This window comes from Pithys albifrons, chromosome 2 (genome assembly GCF_047495875.1).
Source record: "Pithys albifrons albifrons isolate INPA30051 chromosome 2, PitAlb_v1, whole genome shotgun sequence".
Classification (NCBI taxonomy): Eukaryota; Metazoa; Chordata; class Aves; order Passeriformes; family Thamnophilidae; genus Pithys; species Pithys albifrons.
The window spans coordinates 120,612,405-120,630,231 of NC_092459.1; the positions used below are offsets into that span (position 1 = coordinate 120,612,405).

General features: G+C 55.0%; 1 protein-coding gene across 1 annotated transcript in view; it reads left to right on the forward strand.

The window, feature by feature from the left end:
• Positions 1-17,827, forward strand: part of RAB10 (RAB10, member RAS oncogene family) — a 50,924-nt gene that overhangs the window by 22,468 nt on the left and 10,629 nt on the right. Inside the window, exon 2 of the mRNA XM_071547662.1 lies at positions 11,301-11,361. Within this exon, the coding sequence (XP_071403763.1) occupies positions 11,301-11,361 (61 nt within the window). The remainder of the gene's footprint in view (positions 1-11,300; positions 11,362-17,827) is intronic.

A 17,827-nucleotide genomic window follows, 5' to 3' on the forward strand; every position in this document is an offset into this window, starting at 1 on the left:
TTTCTCTTGCTCAGTTCTGGAACTTTCTTAGACTACTGGAGTGGTTGGATGTGATGGTCTTGGAGGTCTTTTCCAACTGGAATGATTCCATGATTCTGTTCTATAAATGTTTCAGGTAAGGGGTGTGTTACTTTGGTTCATGTAGGGTATGTGTTAACTTTATTTAGATGCAACTTCAGGTGCTCTGTCAGTGCTGAATTGTCAGGACTTGAAACCCTGCAGAGCAGGAAAGGTGAGTTCCTGCTGCTCTGGTGTGCAGAGGCTGCACTGGAACTGCCTCACAGAAGGTGGAACATGGGAATTCACTGAATTTCTGCTTTGCTAACACATCAATCCTCGGTTTGCTCATACCTTGAGGAATTTGGGACACTCCTGGTCACTGCCTGTCAAAAAATGATGGGATTCAAGGTGTAGAAGGGGAGAGCCAAGGCAGCCAAGAGGCCATTTCAGTGTCACTGTGGTACCTGGTACTCTCCCTGTGGTTCCTGGGGGGCTGCTCCTGGTTCTCCCTTAGCTGGGGAGCTCCACGTGGGGCTCTGGGCCTCCTGGGCTGCCTCAGTTCATGTTCTGGGCCCTTCTGCTCCCACTGCCCAGCTCAGCTCCTGCCCCAGGCACTGGGGCTGCTGTGGCTCAACAGGTCATGCTGTCCTGTCCTGGGGGGAGTCCTGAGTCACTGGAACTGGGGGGCTGTGAGGAACTCCCAGGTCAGGCTGGACCATGAAGGACTGGAGGCCTTTTGTGAGCTTTTATTTGGGGTCTGGGCAGTGTGGGAGTAGCCTGTGGTTACAAAGGGTGGGGGTGCTGGTGGCCCAGCAGAGCTGTGGGGTGTGCAGGGGGTGCCCCACGGGGTCAGATCTCCTTGTGCAGCACTGGGGGGGTGCTGGTGGCCCAGCAGAGCTGTGGGGTGTGCAGGGGGTGCCCCACGGGGTCAGATCTCCTTGTGCAGCACTGGGGGGGTGCTGGTGGCCCAGCAGAGCTGTGGGGTGTGCAGGGGGTGCCCCACGGGGTCAGATCTCCTTGTGCAGCACTGGGGGGGTGCTGGTGGCCCAGCAGAGCTGTGGGGTGTGCAGGGGGTGCCCCACGGGGTCAGATCTCCTTGTGCAGCACTGGGGGGGTTGTGTTGGCCCAGCAGAGCTGTGGGGTGTGCAGGGGGTGCCCCACGGGGTCAGATCTCCTTGTGCAGCACTGGGGGGGTTGTGTTGGCCCAACAGCAGAGCTGGCTTGTTTGGCTCCAGATGCTCAGGTGGTGAGTGTGGTCCTCTGTTCTCCATCCATGCCTGGGTGGGTTCTTTGGTTACACAGACAGTGCCAGGGCACAGGAATGGCTTCCCACTGCCAGGGGACAGGGTTAGGTGTGATACTGGGAGGGAATCCTTCCATGGGAGGGTGGGCAGGCCCTGGCACAGGTTGGGCAGAGAAGCTGTGGCTGCCCCATCCCTGGGAGTGTCCAAGGCCAGGTTGGACAGGACTTGGAGTGACCTGGGATAGTGGGAGGTGTCCCTGCCCATGGCAGGGGGTGGAATGAGGTGACTTTGCAGGTCCATTCCCACACAAATCTTGAACACAAGTCCTATGGGGAGAGGCTGAGGGAGCTGGGGGTGTTCAGCCTGGAGAAGAGGAGGCTCAGAGGTGACCTCAGCACTGTCTGGAACTGCCTGAAGGGAAGTTCTGGCCAGCTGGGGGTTGGCCTCTTGTCTCAGGCAACCAGCAAGAGAACAAGAGGGCACAGCTCGAGCTCTGCCAGGGGAGGTTTAGGTTGGATATCAGGAAGAAATTCTTTGCAGAGAGAGTGCTCAGGGATTGGAATGGGCTGCCCAGAGAGGGGGTGGATTCCCCATCCCTGGAGGTTTTTCAGCTGAGCTTGGCCGTGGCACTGAGTGCCATGATCTGGTAAAGGGACTGGAGTTGGACCAAGGGTTGGACTTGATGATCTCTGAGGTCTCTTCCAACCCAACTGATTCTGTGATTCTGTGAAATCATTATGGCATTCTGTGGTTCCTGGTTTTTCTGTTTCTCAGAGAATTCATTGCCACATGGAAGTGTAGCAAAGATCTCCCCAGGCAGGGCTGGGATGTGTGTGCTGTGTGTCTGTACACACAAACGCAGCAGGAAAGCTCCATGTGGACTGGGCTGTCTCCTGAAGGAGCAGGACCAGCTGCTGTATGCACAGTTACTCTCTTGTTTACTCAGGAGGTTCCCTGTGTTTGAGCACTGGAGGGGAGGCTGGTTCAGGCTGTAAATCCCAGGGGTGTGGAGCCTGTGCATCCTCTGCAAAGGCTGGAGCAGAGTCAGTGTTGCCTGCTGGGTTTAGACCAAGAGCACCCTGTGTTTGCATCTTGTCAGACTCCAGAGCACCCACAGGCTTCTTGTTTGGATTCCATCACCCATTTCTGGTTGCTGTCACACTCACACTGCCTTTCCCTCCTCCCACTCTGTCCCTCCCACACACCTGACCGTGCTCCACGTGATCCAGGCTAAAGACAAGGAGAACTTCCAGTGCAGTGCAATCCCTCACTCCTGGGGAATGAATGGAGTCAGGAAAAGCAGCTGAGGGATTGGCTCCTTACCTGGACATACCAGTTCTTGGTACTGTTTACAAAAAGCCAAGTAGTCCCAAGTGTTTGGTTTCCTCATTGCAGCCTCTCTAATACTATCAGTGAGTGAGAGTTTGAGACTGTGTCTGGTCACTCCTCTTACTTTATTGCAGTGTCCTCCTGAGAAAGAAGAACTCCCAAAGCATTAATAGTCACAGAGATCCATCTGCTGGAGAGGGTGATGGGAGGTGTGTCCACAGGCACATGGGAGGGTTTGTGGGTTCCACACCTTTGCAGCCCCTGTGCCAGAGGGTCCTCTGCTCTGCTCTGCTCTGGGTGCCACGCTGTCTGCCAGAGGTGGCAGGTCAGGGTTCCAGGAGGGATTGCCAGGAGTGCCAGGGCTTGTCCCAGCTGGCCCAGAGCTTCCCACCTCAGCTGAATGTGGCTGTGGGAGAGCTGTGGCTTCACTCACAGCTGTGCCAAAGGATGAGGCTGGGAATGGCTGAGTTCCTCTTTCCTGAACACTCCTACCAGAGACCTGTGGGTCCTACAAGTGGCTCCCAGTGCTGGAGGCCTCGTCCTTTCTGATCCTCTGTGGGCAAGGGAAAGGAAACACCCCAGGGAGCTGCAGAGGCTGCAGGAGTTTAAACAGTGTAACCACAGAAAGGAGCATGGAATGCTCTGGGTTGGAAGGGACCTTAAAACTTCCCTCCTTGCCATGGGCAGGAACACCTCCCACTAGCCCAGGTTGCTCCAACACTCGTCCAGCCTGGCCTGGGACACTTCTCCACTCCAACTCAGGGAAGGTGGAGCTCTTGCAAGAGCTTTAGTAGCCACAGAAAGGTACAAACCTCTTCTTTACTGCCTCACTCTCTGGAGCAGATCCTGACCCCCAACCCTGTCTCTCCCTTCCTGGCAGGGAGTTCCAGAGAGCAAGAAGGTCCCCCCTGAGCCTCCTTTTCTCCAGGTGAACAAGGTGGTGACGTGGAAAACCAGCTCCAAAGCCTGACCCTGCTTTACAAAGTGTGTTAGTGCTGATTCCTCCAAGTCCTCCCAGTAACAAACTTTCCAAACATATCAGGGGCAGAATTACAGACTCTCCCAGACAAAGAAACTTTAACACTTCAGGGTATGATTTCCTAATATTCAGCAGACCTTAACTGTTATTATCAATGAAGTAGTTAAGATAATTATTAATTATTTCATCAGAAAGCTTCAGCTGTAAATCCACTTTCTCTTTCCAGGCAAAGCCCAGCACAAGCACATCAGGCTGGGAGTTCTGGTTTTAATTAAGCTCTTAATGATCTCAGTTGCTACTTAAGTGTTTCAAAACATTTCTTCTCTGAGGGAGAAGTTCTGGGCCCCTCAGTTGAGGAAAAAGATTGAGGGGCTGGAGCGGGGCCAGAGAAGAGCAACGAGGCTGGAGAAGGGACTGGATGTGGCACTGAGTGTCCTCTGAAACACCTCCAGGGACAGAGAATCCACCCTGTCTTGATCCAACCCCACTGTGATCACCAGCCCAGGGCACTCTGTGCCCTGGGCTGGTGATCACAGTGGGGTTGGATCAAGGGTTGGATCAAGGGTTGGACTTGATGATCTCAGAGGTCTCTTCCAACCCAAGTGATAAGAGCAACGAGGCTGGAGAAGGGACTGGAGCACAAGTGCTGTGGGGAGAGGCTGAGGGAGCTGGGGGTGTTCAGGCTGGAGAAGAGGAGGCTCAGAGGTGACCTCAGCACTGTCTGGAACTGCCTGAAGGGAAGTTCTGGCCAGGTGGGGGTTGGTCTCTTCTCCCAGGCACTCAGCAACAGGACAAGGGGGCACGATGGGCTCAAGCTCTGCCAGGGGAGGTTTAGGTTGGATATCAGGAAGAAATTCTTTGCAGAGAGAGTGCTCAGGGGTTGGAATGGGCTGCCCAGAGAGGGGGTGGATTCCCCATCCCTGGAGGGTTTTAACCTGAGCTTGGCTGTGGCACTGAGTGTCATGATCTGGTAAAGGGACTGGAGTTGGACCAAGGGTTGGACTTGATGATCTCAGAGGGCTTTTCCAACCCAATCCATTCTAGGATTCTGTGAATTGTACCTGCACTGTGTGGATGCACAACATCCCCAGCCACTCTCAGCATTTCCAGTGCCAACATTACTTCTCAGAGGTTTTCTATCAGCTGTTTTCTCCCTTCAGCACAGAACAAGGTCTCAGTGTTGAGTTTTCCAGGTGTTGTACCCAGTGCTGGGAGCTGTCCTGGCACTTGGTGTGGAGGTGTTGGAAGCACAAGCTCAGACAGGAGAGTTTATTTTGGAGTGGCAGCAGCAAACCCCAGGCCAGGGGATTGTTTGCTCCTGGGACACTGCACCATGTGATTGCAGCTCTGGGGATACCTGGGCAGGTACCCACAGGTTACACAGACATGTTCACACCTGTTGGGAGTGAAGGACACTGACTCCTCATCTTATTAAAAGTAAACCAAACCCCAAAACCCCAAGACTGCTTCTCAGTAAAACTTAAATTGAACTTGCTTTTGGTGCTGCAGTGGCTTCATTTATAGCTGACTGATTTACAAATTGCTTTATCCAGTGTTCATCTCCATTCTTGTTTCTCAAAGGAAATACCTCATTGTGGCCTTTCTGTGCTTAAAAGGGGCCTGGAAGAAGCAGGGTCAGACTTTTTATTGGGACCTGGAGTGCCAGGCCAAGGGGGAATGGCTTCCCACTGCCTGGGCAGAGTTAGATGGGACAATGGGGGGAAATCCTTCCTGGGAGGGTGGGCAGGCCCTGGCACAGATTGGGCAGAGCAGCTGTGGCTGCCCCATCCCTGGGAGTGTCCCAAGGCCACGCTGGAGCAACCTGGGATCATGGAAGGTGTCCCTGCTCATGGCAGGGGGTGGAACAGGATGAGCTTCAAGTCCCTTCTCACCCAAACCATTCCATGATTCCATACTCAGATGCACCTTCAAACTCTCAGACTCTTGGCCTTTCCCTCCTGAGCTGAGGGCAGGCTGTGCTGGACAGTGTGTCTGCTCTGCAGTTATTAACTGATGGCACACAAAGTGCAGATGTTTCTCCACTGCTCTGCATCTGGGTTGGGTGGGATGTGCCAGGCGGGTGGGATGTGCAGTGCAGGATGGGATGTGCCAGGCAGGTGGGATGGGCCAGGCAGGTGGGATGTGCCTTGGAGAGTGGGATGTGCCAGGCAGGATGGGATGTGCCTTGGGGAATGGGATGTGCCAGGCAGGATGGGATGTGCCATATTGGAAGGGATGTGCCAGGCAGGTGGGATGTGCAGGCAGGTGGGATGTGCCATATTGGATGGGATGTGCCAGGCAGGTGGGATGTGCAGGGCAGGATGGGATGTGCCAGGCAGGTGGGATGTGCCAGGCAGGTGGGATGTGCAGGGCAGGATGGGATGTGCCAGGCAGGATGGGATGTGCCTTGGAGAATGGGATGTGCCAGGCAGGATGGGATGTACCTTGGAGAATGGGATGTGCCATGGAGCATGGGATGTGCAGTGCAGGATGGGATGTGCCAGGCAGATGGGATGTGCAGTGCAGGATGGGATGTGCCAGGCAGGTGGGATGTGCAGGGCAGGATGGGATGTGCCTTGGAGAATGGGATGTGCCAGGCAAATGGGATGTGCCAAGCAGGTGGGATGTACCTTGGAGAATGGGATGTGCAGTGCAGGATGGGATGTGCAGGGCAGGATGGGATGTGCAGGGCAGGATGGGATGTGCAGGCAGGTGGGATGTGCCAGGCAGGATGGGATGTGCCAGGCAGGTGGGATGTGCCAGGCAGGATGGGATGTGCCAGGCAGAGGGCTCCTGTCGGGCTCTCCAGCCTTTCCCTCCTCCTGCCCTACATTCCCTTTCCTCCCGCCCAGCGTCCTCCCCTCGCTCAATGGTGTCTTTGTCTGCCAGGAATGCAAACAAACTTGGGCTGTGTGAAAAGACCCAGCTCATCATTTGCAGCTCTGCAATGCACTGGAAAATAACGTTTTCTCCCTCCCTCTGGTACCAGTGGCCTTGGCTCTGTCACTTGTCAGGAACAGTCAGTTTGTGATTCAGCAGCAGAGAAGGGATCTCTGCAGAACCTTGGCAGGGACTTGGGAAGGTGTGAAGTGATCTGGAAGTGATTATGGATTTAAAACTGTTCTGCTGAAGCAGGTGCTGGGTCTTCATTAACGTCTTCCATCCCAGAGCAGTGGGAACACAAACCCAAGCCAGCAGTTCTGTGTTCACCAGGGCACTCAGGTGTTTGAGCCTGCCCAGGTCACACTGGGATGCTCAGGGGGAGCTGTGGGCAGTGTCCTCTGCAGATGGAGGGTGGAAGAGCCTGAGGTCAGTGTGAAGTGAGACCTGCCAGCCCCTGGAGCTCCTCCTGGGCTCTGTGTTTGCCATGGAGGGGCAGAATTGACTCCAGTGTCTGTGTAAGGACAGGGTTTGTTTGCACAGACCATGAGATCAACTGCTGGTGGTTCTTAAGCCTTGATACCCTCGGGAAATAACTTGAAAACTCCATAAATGGCCTCTGTCTTTTCTGAAGCCATGAGCTCAACTTTGGTCAGACCTGGGCCCATGGAATCATCAAGTCCTGGAATGATTTGGGTTGAAAGGACCTCAAAGCCCATCCAGTCCCACCCCCTGCCATGGCAGAGACACCTCCCACTATCCCAGGTCACTCCAAGCCCTGTCCAGCCTGGCCTTGGACACTCCCAGGGATGGGGCAGCCACAGCTGCTCTGGGCACCTGTGCCAGCCCTTGCCCACCCTCTCAGGGAAGGATTTCTCCCCAATATCCCATCTCTCCCTGCCCTCTGGCACTGGGAAGCCATTCCCTGTGTCCTGTCCCTCCATGCCTTGTCCCCAGTCCCTCTCCAGCTCTCCTGGAGCCCCTTCAGGCCCTGCCAGGGGCTCTCAGGTGTCCCTGGAGCCTTCTCTTCTCCAGGTGACCCCCCCAGCTCTCCCAGCCTGGCTCCAAAGGGGCTCCAGCCCTGCAGCATCTCCGGGGCCTCCTCTGGCCTGGCTGCAGCAGCTCCACATCCTTGTGTTGTTGTTGCCCAGGGCTGGGGCAGCTCTGCAGGGTTTGGGGTCTGCCCTGAGGGGGCACAGGGGCACAATCCCCCCTGTCCTGCTGTGGGACCAGCCCAGGGCACTGGGGGGGTTTCTGGGCTGGGTCATTTCCAGCCTCTGACCCCCCAACACCCTCATGTTGCTCCAAGCAACATTTAGAAGGTTGAAAGTGGAATGGAACCCAGAAGTGACCAGACATCAGGGGGATCTGCCTGTGAGGAGCCTTCGTTGTCAGTGTGAGGTGTACTGGAGGTAACAAACAGTTCCAGATGTTCATTTGGATATGTGGAATCTATAAGGTTTTTATTTGTATTCTTCCAGCCTTTCCAGTGAACTCCAGTTTGCATTGCTGAGGTTGATAAATGTCTTTTCAACACTTAATGAGGGAGTAATTTCGTGCTCATCTTTAATTCATCACTCTGTCATTATCCCCCTGCGATGATGATGGCGATGTATCCGATTTGCATTCCAGTCACTTCTTCAACCCTTTCCTGAGCTCAGTTTTCCTGGGAACTCCCATCCCTGCCCCCTGTTCCTGGGAAGTTGTGTTGTGTTCTGGTGGTTTAACGTCACCAGCGACTTCCTTGGGAAGGCTGAGACTGGCCCGGCACCTCCTGGCACGGGAGCTCCTGCTCCAGGCTGTGAAAACTCCTCTCAAAGTGTCTCCAGGGAAATAGTCAGTGCTATTTATAACAGCCTTTGTGTTCTGCAGGCTGGACCAGTATTATATTGGAATGGGAGCTGAGTATGACACGGGATTAGAGATTTATTTTATCCCCACATACTACAGTTGGCTAAACCCCCTCAGTGCAGAGGAGAGTTCATTTCCTTGCCTGGCTAAATGTCTTACTTTGCCTTAACACCCCAGAAGTGGCTGTCACACCTCCTGCTGCAGCTGGGCAGAGCCTGGAAGGAGCTGTCACCATATAAAATATGGTATTTATGATCTTCTGGCAAGTGCTGTGTTGGTTTGTTTGTGTTGCTGGGGAACTGACAGCACAGCAAACAACTGTGGGCCAGGCAGGGTTGGGATGTGGGGCAGTTTGTGTTTCAAACCACACATATGTGATGGTTCCTGTATTGTTCCATAGATTCAGCTTAGAGGGAGGGTGAGGCACTGCTGGGGCTGACTGGGGAAATGAGCAGTGGGGCTGAGGGCTGGAGGTGCTGGGATTAGGGGAGACCTCAGCCCTGAGTCACTGCCCTGCTTTAAATGAGGGACTCACAGGCTCAGCCAGGCTGGGAAAGCCCTCCAAGATCACTCTGAGCCCACCCTGTGCCCAATGCCCACCTTGGCAAAGCCCTCCCAGCCCACGGAGCCCACCCTGTGCCCAATGCCCACCTTGGCAAAGCCCTCCCAGCCCCTGGGGCCCACCCTGTGCCCAATGCCCACCTTGGCAAAGCCCTCCCAGCCCATGGAGCCCACCCTGTGCCCAATGCCCACCTTGGCAAAGCCCTCCCAGCCCCTGGGGCCCACCCTGTGCCCAATGCCCACCTTGGCAAAGCCCTCCCAGCCCACGGAGCCCACCCTGTGCCCGATGCCCACCTTGGCAAAGCCCTCCCAGCCCATGGAGCCCACCCTGTGCCTGATGCCCACCTTGGCAAAGCCCTCCCAGCCCATGGAGCCCACCCTGTGCCCGATGCCCACCTTGTCCCCCAGCCCAGAGCACTCAGTGCCATGGCCAGTCCTGCCTTGGGCACCTGCAGGGCTGGGCACTCAAACCCTCCCTGGGCAGCCCCTGCCAGGGCCTGACAGACCTTTCTGTGAAGAAATTCCTCCTGAAATCCTTAGAGATGGGGAATTTTGACCCATTACACCCCAGTTGATGATTATGAAATACTTGGTAACTGTAGGAGGAGGTCATTGTGAGGAGCTGCACTTGGGGTTCATTCTCCTCCTTGGCTGCTTGAGCAGGACATGGTTCTCCAGCAGGAGCCATCCCTGTCCCAAACAGGCCTGTGAGGAGGGGGATTCTCCTCCCCCATCAAATATTGTGAATCCTGTCCCAGAAAGACTCTGCTCTCCTGTGTGAAAGGATTTCAGATTTAATATTTCAATGGTAAAATCATAGAAATGAAAGAATGGGTCGGGTTGGCTTTGAGATCAAAGCTCTTCTTGCCCCATGAGCAGGTGGGGTGTCCCCTGAGGGGGCAGAGGGGCAGAGTCCCCCCCTTTCCTGCTGCCCAGGCTGTGGGGCCAGCCCAGGGCACGGGGGGTCTGGGCTGTTTGCAGCCTGTCCCCCATGCTGGGCTGTGTGCTGGGCTGAGGGCAGTCACAGCACAGTTCCCATGCAAACTTCTTATGTAATAGTGTGTTTCATAAAGTCTATTTACTCTTACTTGGTATAAAATGACCTTGTAGATTTAGGAGGGAAGTTTGGGGTTGCAGCTGCTGCCTTTTTAAAAGTCTAAATATAAACAGGTTTTTGGAAAACATGAGAAATGATCAGTGGAGTTGTTCTGATTGGAATTGAAAGTCGGAATTGTGGCATCTCATTACTGTCAGAGCAGTTTGAGAGGATGATTTGGAGTGTTCCTGCCCCTCTGGTGTAGCTTCTGCTGGTAATTCTTGTGGCAGCTTTGGGAAGAGAAGATCAAATCCTGGGGGCAGTTCTGGGCCCTCAGCCAAGAGACACCCGGAGGGGCTGCAGCGTGTGCAGGGCAGGGAGCGGAGCTGGGAAGGGGCTGGAGCAGCAGGAGGGGCTGAGGGAGCTGGGGGGGCTCAGCCTGGAGCAAAGGAGGCTCAGGGGGCACCTTCTGGCTCTGCAATCCCTGCCAGGAGGGGGGAGCCGGGTCAGGGGGTCGGGCTGTGCCCCAGGGCACAGGGACAGGAGGAGAGGGCACGGCCTCAGGCTGGGCCAGGGCAGGGGCAGGGGGCACAGGAGGAGGAATTGGTTGCTGGAAAGGGTGATCAGGCCCTGGCAGGGGCTGCCCAGGGAGGTTTGGAGTCACTGTCCCTGGAGGGATTTAAAAGCTGTGAGGATGTGGTGCTTGGGGACATTCTTTATTAGTTGGTATTACAAGTAAACACCTGCTCTGTCAGGATGGCCTGTGCTCTTCTGAGTTCTCAGTCCTGTCTACACTCTTGGGCCAAGTCCTGACTTTGGCTCTTCCCCATCCAAGGCTGGAGCAGGGATGGACCCAGCCAGGAGGCTTAACTCTGTTAACTCACCTTTTATTGCTGGTTAAACCTGTGTGTGGCTTGACCCCTCTGCCACTGCAGGGATCTCAGGGCTGAGTGTCTGTCCCCCTGTCTGTGCTGCAGGGAGGGCAGGGGGGCCATGGCCCTGCTGGGTGAGGCTCCCCAGGGATTGGGCACAGCCAGAGCTCCAGGAGCACTGGGGCAGCACTCTCAGGGACAGGGTGGCATCGTTGGGGTGGCCTGGGCAGGGCCAGGGGCTCGTCTGGGTGGCCCTTATGGGTCCCTTCCAGCTCAGGATATTCCATGATCTTTCCTGCAATCCCTGGAGGTGCCCAATGCCTGAGTGCAGCCCCCTGAGGTCCTGGTTCTGTTGGTGTCTGAGCTCTGTTGGTCTCTGAGCTCCTCTCCCACTCCAGAGGACCTGGACATCCCTGGTTTACCTGATGTTCCTGTGGAGGAAATAAAAAGCTGCTGTTCTGTCTCAGCCATTCTGAGCTGATGTGGAATTGCCTTTTTTTTTTGGTAGATAAACACTAATTACTTATTTATATGTTTGTTTATTTTAGGGATAGACTTCAAGATTAAAACTGTTGAATTACAAGGAAAGAAGATCAAGCTACAGATCTGGTGAGTAACTCAGCCCAGCACCTGCAGGGAGGGCCTCCTGCCCAGCAGGTTCTCCTGAGGGGAGTTTGCTCTTCCTGGGAGCCCACCAGGGATCCAGGTTGGCAGCTGTGCCCTGTATTTTTGGTGGTGGTACCTCCCTGTGTGTGTGTGAGAGGTGGAGCAGCTGCAGCCACTGGTTCTGCTGCTGCCCTGGACATGCTGCTGGCACCCCCTGCCTGGGGTTTGGCAGGAGGGGATCCTCACAGGCTGTGATTTACTGGGAGGTGGTTTGAAACAGGAAGTTTTAAACTGAGGCTTGCCTCCAGTCTGGGACTATAAATTGACTTGTAGCCCTTCTTTGTGTCAGCAAGAAAGTGCAACCCACAGCTGTGCTTGGCCTGTGGCTTTCCATGCTCAGCTGGGCAGCTCCTCAGTGGCTGCAAACCCCAGTGCTGCTCTGTGGGACAGCCTGAGCTCCTTCCCTGGAGCTCTGCATTGAACTGGAGATCCTTCACCCTGACACTGGTCAGGCTTTTCCTGGCTCGTGGCTTTGGGTGGGCTCCTTCCTCACCTTGTGCATTTACTGATTGCTCAGAGCCTGAATTGGTTTAGAACTTGAGTTTGTCCTTTTTGTCCCCCTCTAGTAACAGTCTCTGTGGCTTTGCAGTGTTGGTGTCTGTGGGTGCAGGTGGGTCCCAGTTAGGAGCAGGCACTGGGCTGCCAGTCTGGGAGCTGTTCCAGGGCTGCAGGCCCTGCTGGGGGATTGTCCTTCCTGGCCAAGGCATCCAGAGATACTGGGATATTGGGGAAAAATCCTTCCCTGGGAGGGTGGGCAGGCCCTGGCACAGGTTGGGCAGAGCAGCTGTGGCTTCCCCAGCCCTGGGAGTGTCCAAGGCCAGGCTGGACAGGGCTTGGAGCAACCTGGGATAGTGGGAGGTGTCCCTGCTCATGGCAGGATGAGCTTTGAGGTCCCTTCCCACCCAACCCATTCTGGGAATTGATAATTAAACTCAAGAAAAGCCACCATGAAATGTGAAAACTGAAAATATGAAAAATGAGGCTGTTTAATGCACATGTAGACAAAAAGCTGTAATGGAGCTGTGCACACTGAGGGGTTTGGTGCCTTGGAGAGGAGAAGAGGGGCTGGGTGAGCTGAGGTTTATACAATGGCAACTTTGAAATGCCACAGAACTGGGAAGTTGTGGCTGATTCTGCTGCTTGTTCCTGCCAGTTTCAAATTGCACTTTCAAAATGGAACTTGGAAAGCAGAAAATGAAAAAAAAAAGAAATAAAATCTCAGCACTGCAGTTTCCACTTTCCCTGCACCAGTTGTGCCCAGCAGTGGCTCAGTGCCTGGAGCTGCAGTGTCCTGTGGAGGGGTTTGTGCAGCTGCATTTCCCCACTGCTGCCTGGGCTTGAACTCACCCCACACTTGCAGGAGCTGTGTAAGACCCTTCACTCGAGGCAGCAGCTGAATGAGCATGGGATGGGTTTAGGGAAACATTCCCTGTGCAAACCTGAGGCTCTTCTGGGAGCTCTTCTTGCTCCAGGGTATGGATTGTGCTGTTGTAACTGGAGGCAACACAGGAGTTACTGCAGGTGGATTAACAGAATTGTGGCCTGGGCAGCACTTCCTGAGACACAGCCTGGGAATGATGGGGATGGGATTTTGTACCTTAAAGTAAAATCAGACAGTCAGAGAATCCCAGAATGGTTTGGATTGGAAGGGACATCAAATCTCACCTTGTTCCACCCCCTGCCATGGGCTGGGACACCTCCCACCAGCCCAGGTTGCTCCAAGCCCTGTCCAGCCAGGCCTGGGACACTCCCAGGGATTGGGCAGCCACAGCTGCTCTGCCCAACCTGTGCCAGGGCCTGCCCACCCTCCCAGCCAGCAATTCCTTCCCATTATCCCATCTCCCTGCCCTCTGGCACTGGGAAGCCATTCCCTGTGTCCTGTCCCTCCATGCCTTGTCCCCAGTCCCTCTCCAGCTCTCCTGGAGCCCCTTCAGGCCCTGCCAGGGGCTCTCAGGTGTCCCTGGAGCCTTCTCTTCTCCAGGTGACCCCCCAGCTCTCCCAGCCTGGCTCCAAAGGGGCTCCAGCCCTGCAGCATCTCCGGGGCCTCCTCTGGCCTGGCTGCAGCAGCTCCACGTCCTTGTGCTGTTGTTGCCCCGGGCTGGGGCAGCTCTGCAGGGTTTGGGGTCTGCCCTGAGGGGGCAGAGGGGCACAATCCCCCTGTCCTGCTGTGGGACCAGCCCAGGGCATGGGGGGATTCTGGGCTGGGCCATGTCCAGCCTCTCCCCCACCAGCCCCCCAAGTGATTCTCCCCATGGCTCCATCTGTTCATCTCCAGCCTGGGTTGTCCCAGGGATTGTTCCTACCCAGGTGCAGCACCTGCACTTGGTCTTGTTAAACCTGATGAGATTCCCTTGGGCCACCCCTCGAGCCTGTCCATGTCCCTGTGGATGGTCCATCCTTCAGCTGTGTCACTGCCCCACAGTTTCCTTCCCTGCCCAGGGGAACCCTCCTTCCCTCTCTTCCTGCCTGTGGAAAATGAGCACTCGTGGCACTATCTCAGCCATGCCTTGACCTCTAAAATGTATATTTAGCAGTAAAGCAGGAACACAAAGGTCAGGCTCAGTCAAACCCTGCCAGGGATGGGAAGCAACTTGATACTCCCCAGCTATTAAAATCCAGGTTGTTGCTTGGTAAGGATCAAGCTGGGATTAAAGTGTTTTCCTAGTGCTCCAAATGGAAATGTGCCTGTGGTAAAGCCATTTTGGGATGGGGAGACTGGGATAAGAGGAGACCTGGGTGCCAGTGGGGCTGTGCCTGTCCAGGGAGCTGTGGGAGCCCCAGCAAGGCTGGGCAATCCCAGTGGGGGAGGAGCAGGATGGGACACAGCTCTTGGAATTGGCTTTCTGGAGGAGCCTTGTCTGGGGCAGATCCATCAGCAGGACCTCTGTGTGTCAAATCCTGTGTGGAAGCACATGAGGATCTTCTTGGTTAGTTTATTGTACCACTCCTGTGTTGAGGAGAATTGTTGGTGTGACAGTCACTAAGGATGGGCTCAGTCCAGGATTTGGGAGAAGGAATTAATGCAGATTTGGGAGTAGAAATACTTACAAAGGGTGGGACCTGGAGGGGTTGACACAGATGAATGTCTTGAAAAATATTAATACAGTAAAGCTCATGGTGCAGAGAGGGGAGGGAGAAGAAAGGAGCAGAATGAGAGATCAGTGCTGCAGGAAAAGGTGGTGTTGGCTTTGGGAAAGCACTGAAGGACTTCAGAGGAACAGGGTAATAGAGCTGAGAACTGAGTGTGATATCACACACTTGAGGAGCTCCAGCAGAGCTGCTTTGAAATGGAAAGCAAAAGTCTTGGGCACAATGCAATTCCCTGAACTCATCAGCATAATGGAGCCGTGGAGAAATGAACTGTGGTTTTCCCGGTGGTTTCCAGAGGGCAGGAAGGGGGTGTGTCAGTGCAGGGGCACACACGGGTCTGTCAGCACTGCCTGCAGGGAAGGGGCTGTTGAGGGAACGGCTGGGAGGGTGGGAGCTCCTCAGCATCTCAGGGCACATCTGCAGCACCACACTGGGCAGGGAGGGAGGGGCTGGCAGCACTCAGTGCCTTTCCCAGCACCAGAACATCCATTCTGGAGTGAGGTGGCACGTGGGAAACACCAGGAATTGATGTGAGGCTGGGAAGGTCCTCACAGGATGTTGTGGGAGCTGCAGGTGTGGCCAGGGGATTTCTCAAAGGGACAGTGGAATCCACAGAGGGGATCTTTGGCTCCACAAGTCCTCGAACCACAGGGAAGTGGAAGCTGGAAAACCTCTGGCCTGTCCAGGTACAGCTGGGGGTGCCTGTGGGGAGGCACAAAGGGCAGAGCTGGCATTGCCATCCTGGTGAAGCCCAGGCTCAAGGGAACATCCCTGTCACCTAAAGATGTAAAGCTTTCCTTTTTTCCTGCTTAGCTGCTCCTCTGACTCTCCTGCCTTCAATAACATCTGTGTGTCAGGCTGTTTCCTGCAGCCTTGCTGGCTGATCCCAAACCTCAGGAACAGCTCCACGTTTGCAGAGTGCAGCCCTTACCTGTGTGGAAGGCACAAAGTGGCATTTCTGCCTCGGTGTGTCTGTGCTGGCAGCACATTCACGGGGCCAGAAAAGTGTCCTCACAACCTTGTCCTATTCAGCAAGGAGCTCCTTGCAGGAATAATCCTCAGCCCTGGAGCAGCACTGTGGAGTAGCAATCCCAGATAATTCCAGGAGTGGGAATTCCCTGGGGTGTGCAGGTGGTGCTGGACAGCCAGAGCTGCCCTCAGCTCCCCTGCCCGGGTGCCATCAGCCTCGTTAATTCTGCACTTACCCAGAACATCTTAAGGTAGTGCCTTGTGCTGAGTGAGGGCTTTGCAGGCTGTTCAGCACCTGCAGAGCTCAGGGGGAACATATTCTTTTGGCAAGTCAGGTACTTCTCTTGTTAGAGATTTTTTTGGGTTTTTTCCTGTCTGAATATTTCTCAGAAAAGCTGAAATTTGACAGTTACGAAATACCTCACAGAGCACAGAATCCCAGAGTTACAGGTTGGCAAAGCCCTCCCAGCCCCTGGAGCCCACCCTGTGCCCGATGCCCACCTTGGCAAAGCCCTCCCAGCCCATGGAGCCCACCCTGTGCCCAATGCCCACCTTGGCAAAGCCCTCCCAGCCCATGGAGCCCACCCTGTGCCTGGTGCCCACCTTGGCAAAGCCCTCCCAGCCCATGGAGCCCACCCTGTGCCTGGTGCCCACCTTGGCAAAGCCCTCCCAGCCCATGGAGCCCACCCTGTGCCCGATGCCCACCTTGGCAAAGCCCTCCCAGCCCATGGAGCCCACCCTGTGCCCGATGCCCACCTTGGCAAAGCCCTCCCAGCCCATGGAGCCCACCCTGTGCCCAATGCCCACCTTGGCAAAGCCCTCCCAGCCCCTGGAGCCCACCCTGTGCCCAATGCCCACCTTGGCAAAGCCCTCCCAGCCCATGGAGCCCACCTTGTGCCCGATGCCCACCTTGTCCCCCAGCCCAGAGCACTCAGTGCCACGGCCAGTCCTGCCTTGGGCACCTCCAGGGCTGGGCACTCCAACCCTCCCTGGGCAGCCCCTGCCAGGCCTGCCCACCCTTCCCATGAAGGCACATCCTGTGCCAGCAGCACCGTGTCTCCATTGCAGTGTCCTGCTGCACAGTGTGGCACTTACTGTAAGGAAAAATAGTGGTACAGGAGTAAAATTCTTGGGATCATTTTGCTGGGAATGACTTGGTTTAATGTGTCCAAACCTTCATTTCGGGCACTGTGGACTGGAAGGATGTTCACAGATCATCAGATCTAATCTCTTCTTGTTGCAGCTGTGTGAGTCCTTCATCAATAAATCATAATACACTTTCAGGTTTCTTCAGTCTCTGCCAGGTCAGCCGGAAAGCTGTCCCAGAAACTCCTTTCTCTGTGGGTGAACCCTCTAATATGATACAGCTAATGCATATTTTAATGTTGGCATGAGAATAATTCAAATAGATTTTTCACTTTGCTTGTGCTCCTCCTTTTCCCAGTCCCACAGGATGACCTTTGTCTTCACTTTGCAGCTGAACCATCTGAGCTCTCTCTGTTTGCTCCTGTGCTTCCTTTTCCTTGGCTGGCTCCATAATCCCTGCCCACCTTTATGTGAGCCCGGAGAGCTCTCCAGCTTCCACCTGTCTGTGCCTCCCGCAGCATTCCCTGCACCCCCAGAGCCCGTTCCCACAATATCCCAGAGGTTTGAGCAAAGGGATGGGCCCAGGGCAGCAAACAGGGCTGTGGCTCGGGCTGTGTCTCTGCAGTTTGCTCAGGGCGGGTCCAGCCCTGTGGGCACTTGGAGAACCGTAACTCACTTCCTGTGTTTGCCTCTGTCCGGCTCTAATCTCCCATCCATTAGGAGTTATCTCTGAATAATGAATGGGGAATCCATTAGCAAGGGGAAAGGGCAGCTGTAGGATTTATTAAAAAAAAAAACAACAAAAAAACCAAAAGGGAGGCACTCTGTGTCCTTTGCTTTTTCCCTCCCCAGCTTTCCCCTCTCCCATGAGCTGAGCTCCAGGTGCCAGAAGCAGCACTGGAGGAGTTAACCAGGTGAGGTGGGTGTGGGGTGTGACAAGCAGTGAGGAGCAGGTTGTGTCAAACCACTGAGAATTGTTCCTGTGCAGCTGCTGGATCCTCCAGGAGGGAGGAATCACAGATCCCAAATGCTTTGGTGGGTTTGGTAAGGCTTTTCCAGCACTGTCCTGTGTGATAGGAGTGAGTGAGAGGGAATGACCTGGGGAAGGTGCTGGCAAGGGGGAACAGAACTCATGGAGAGAGAGAATAAACGGGGTGTGAGGGGAGGTCTGTGGAGATGATTTGCAGGAGTTTGTCCTGGGTGTGGTGACAGGCAGTGTTTCCTGGAATCATGGAATGAGAATGGTTTAGATTGGAAGGGACAT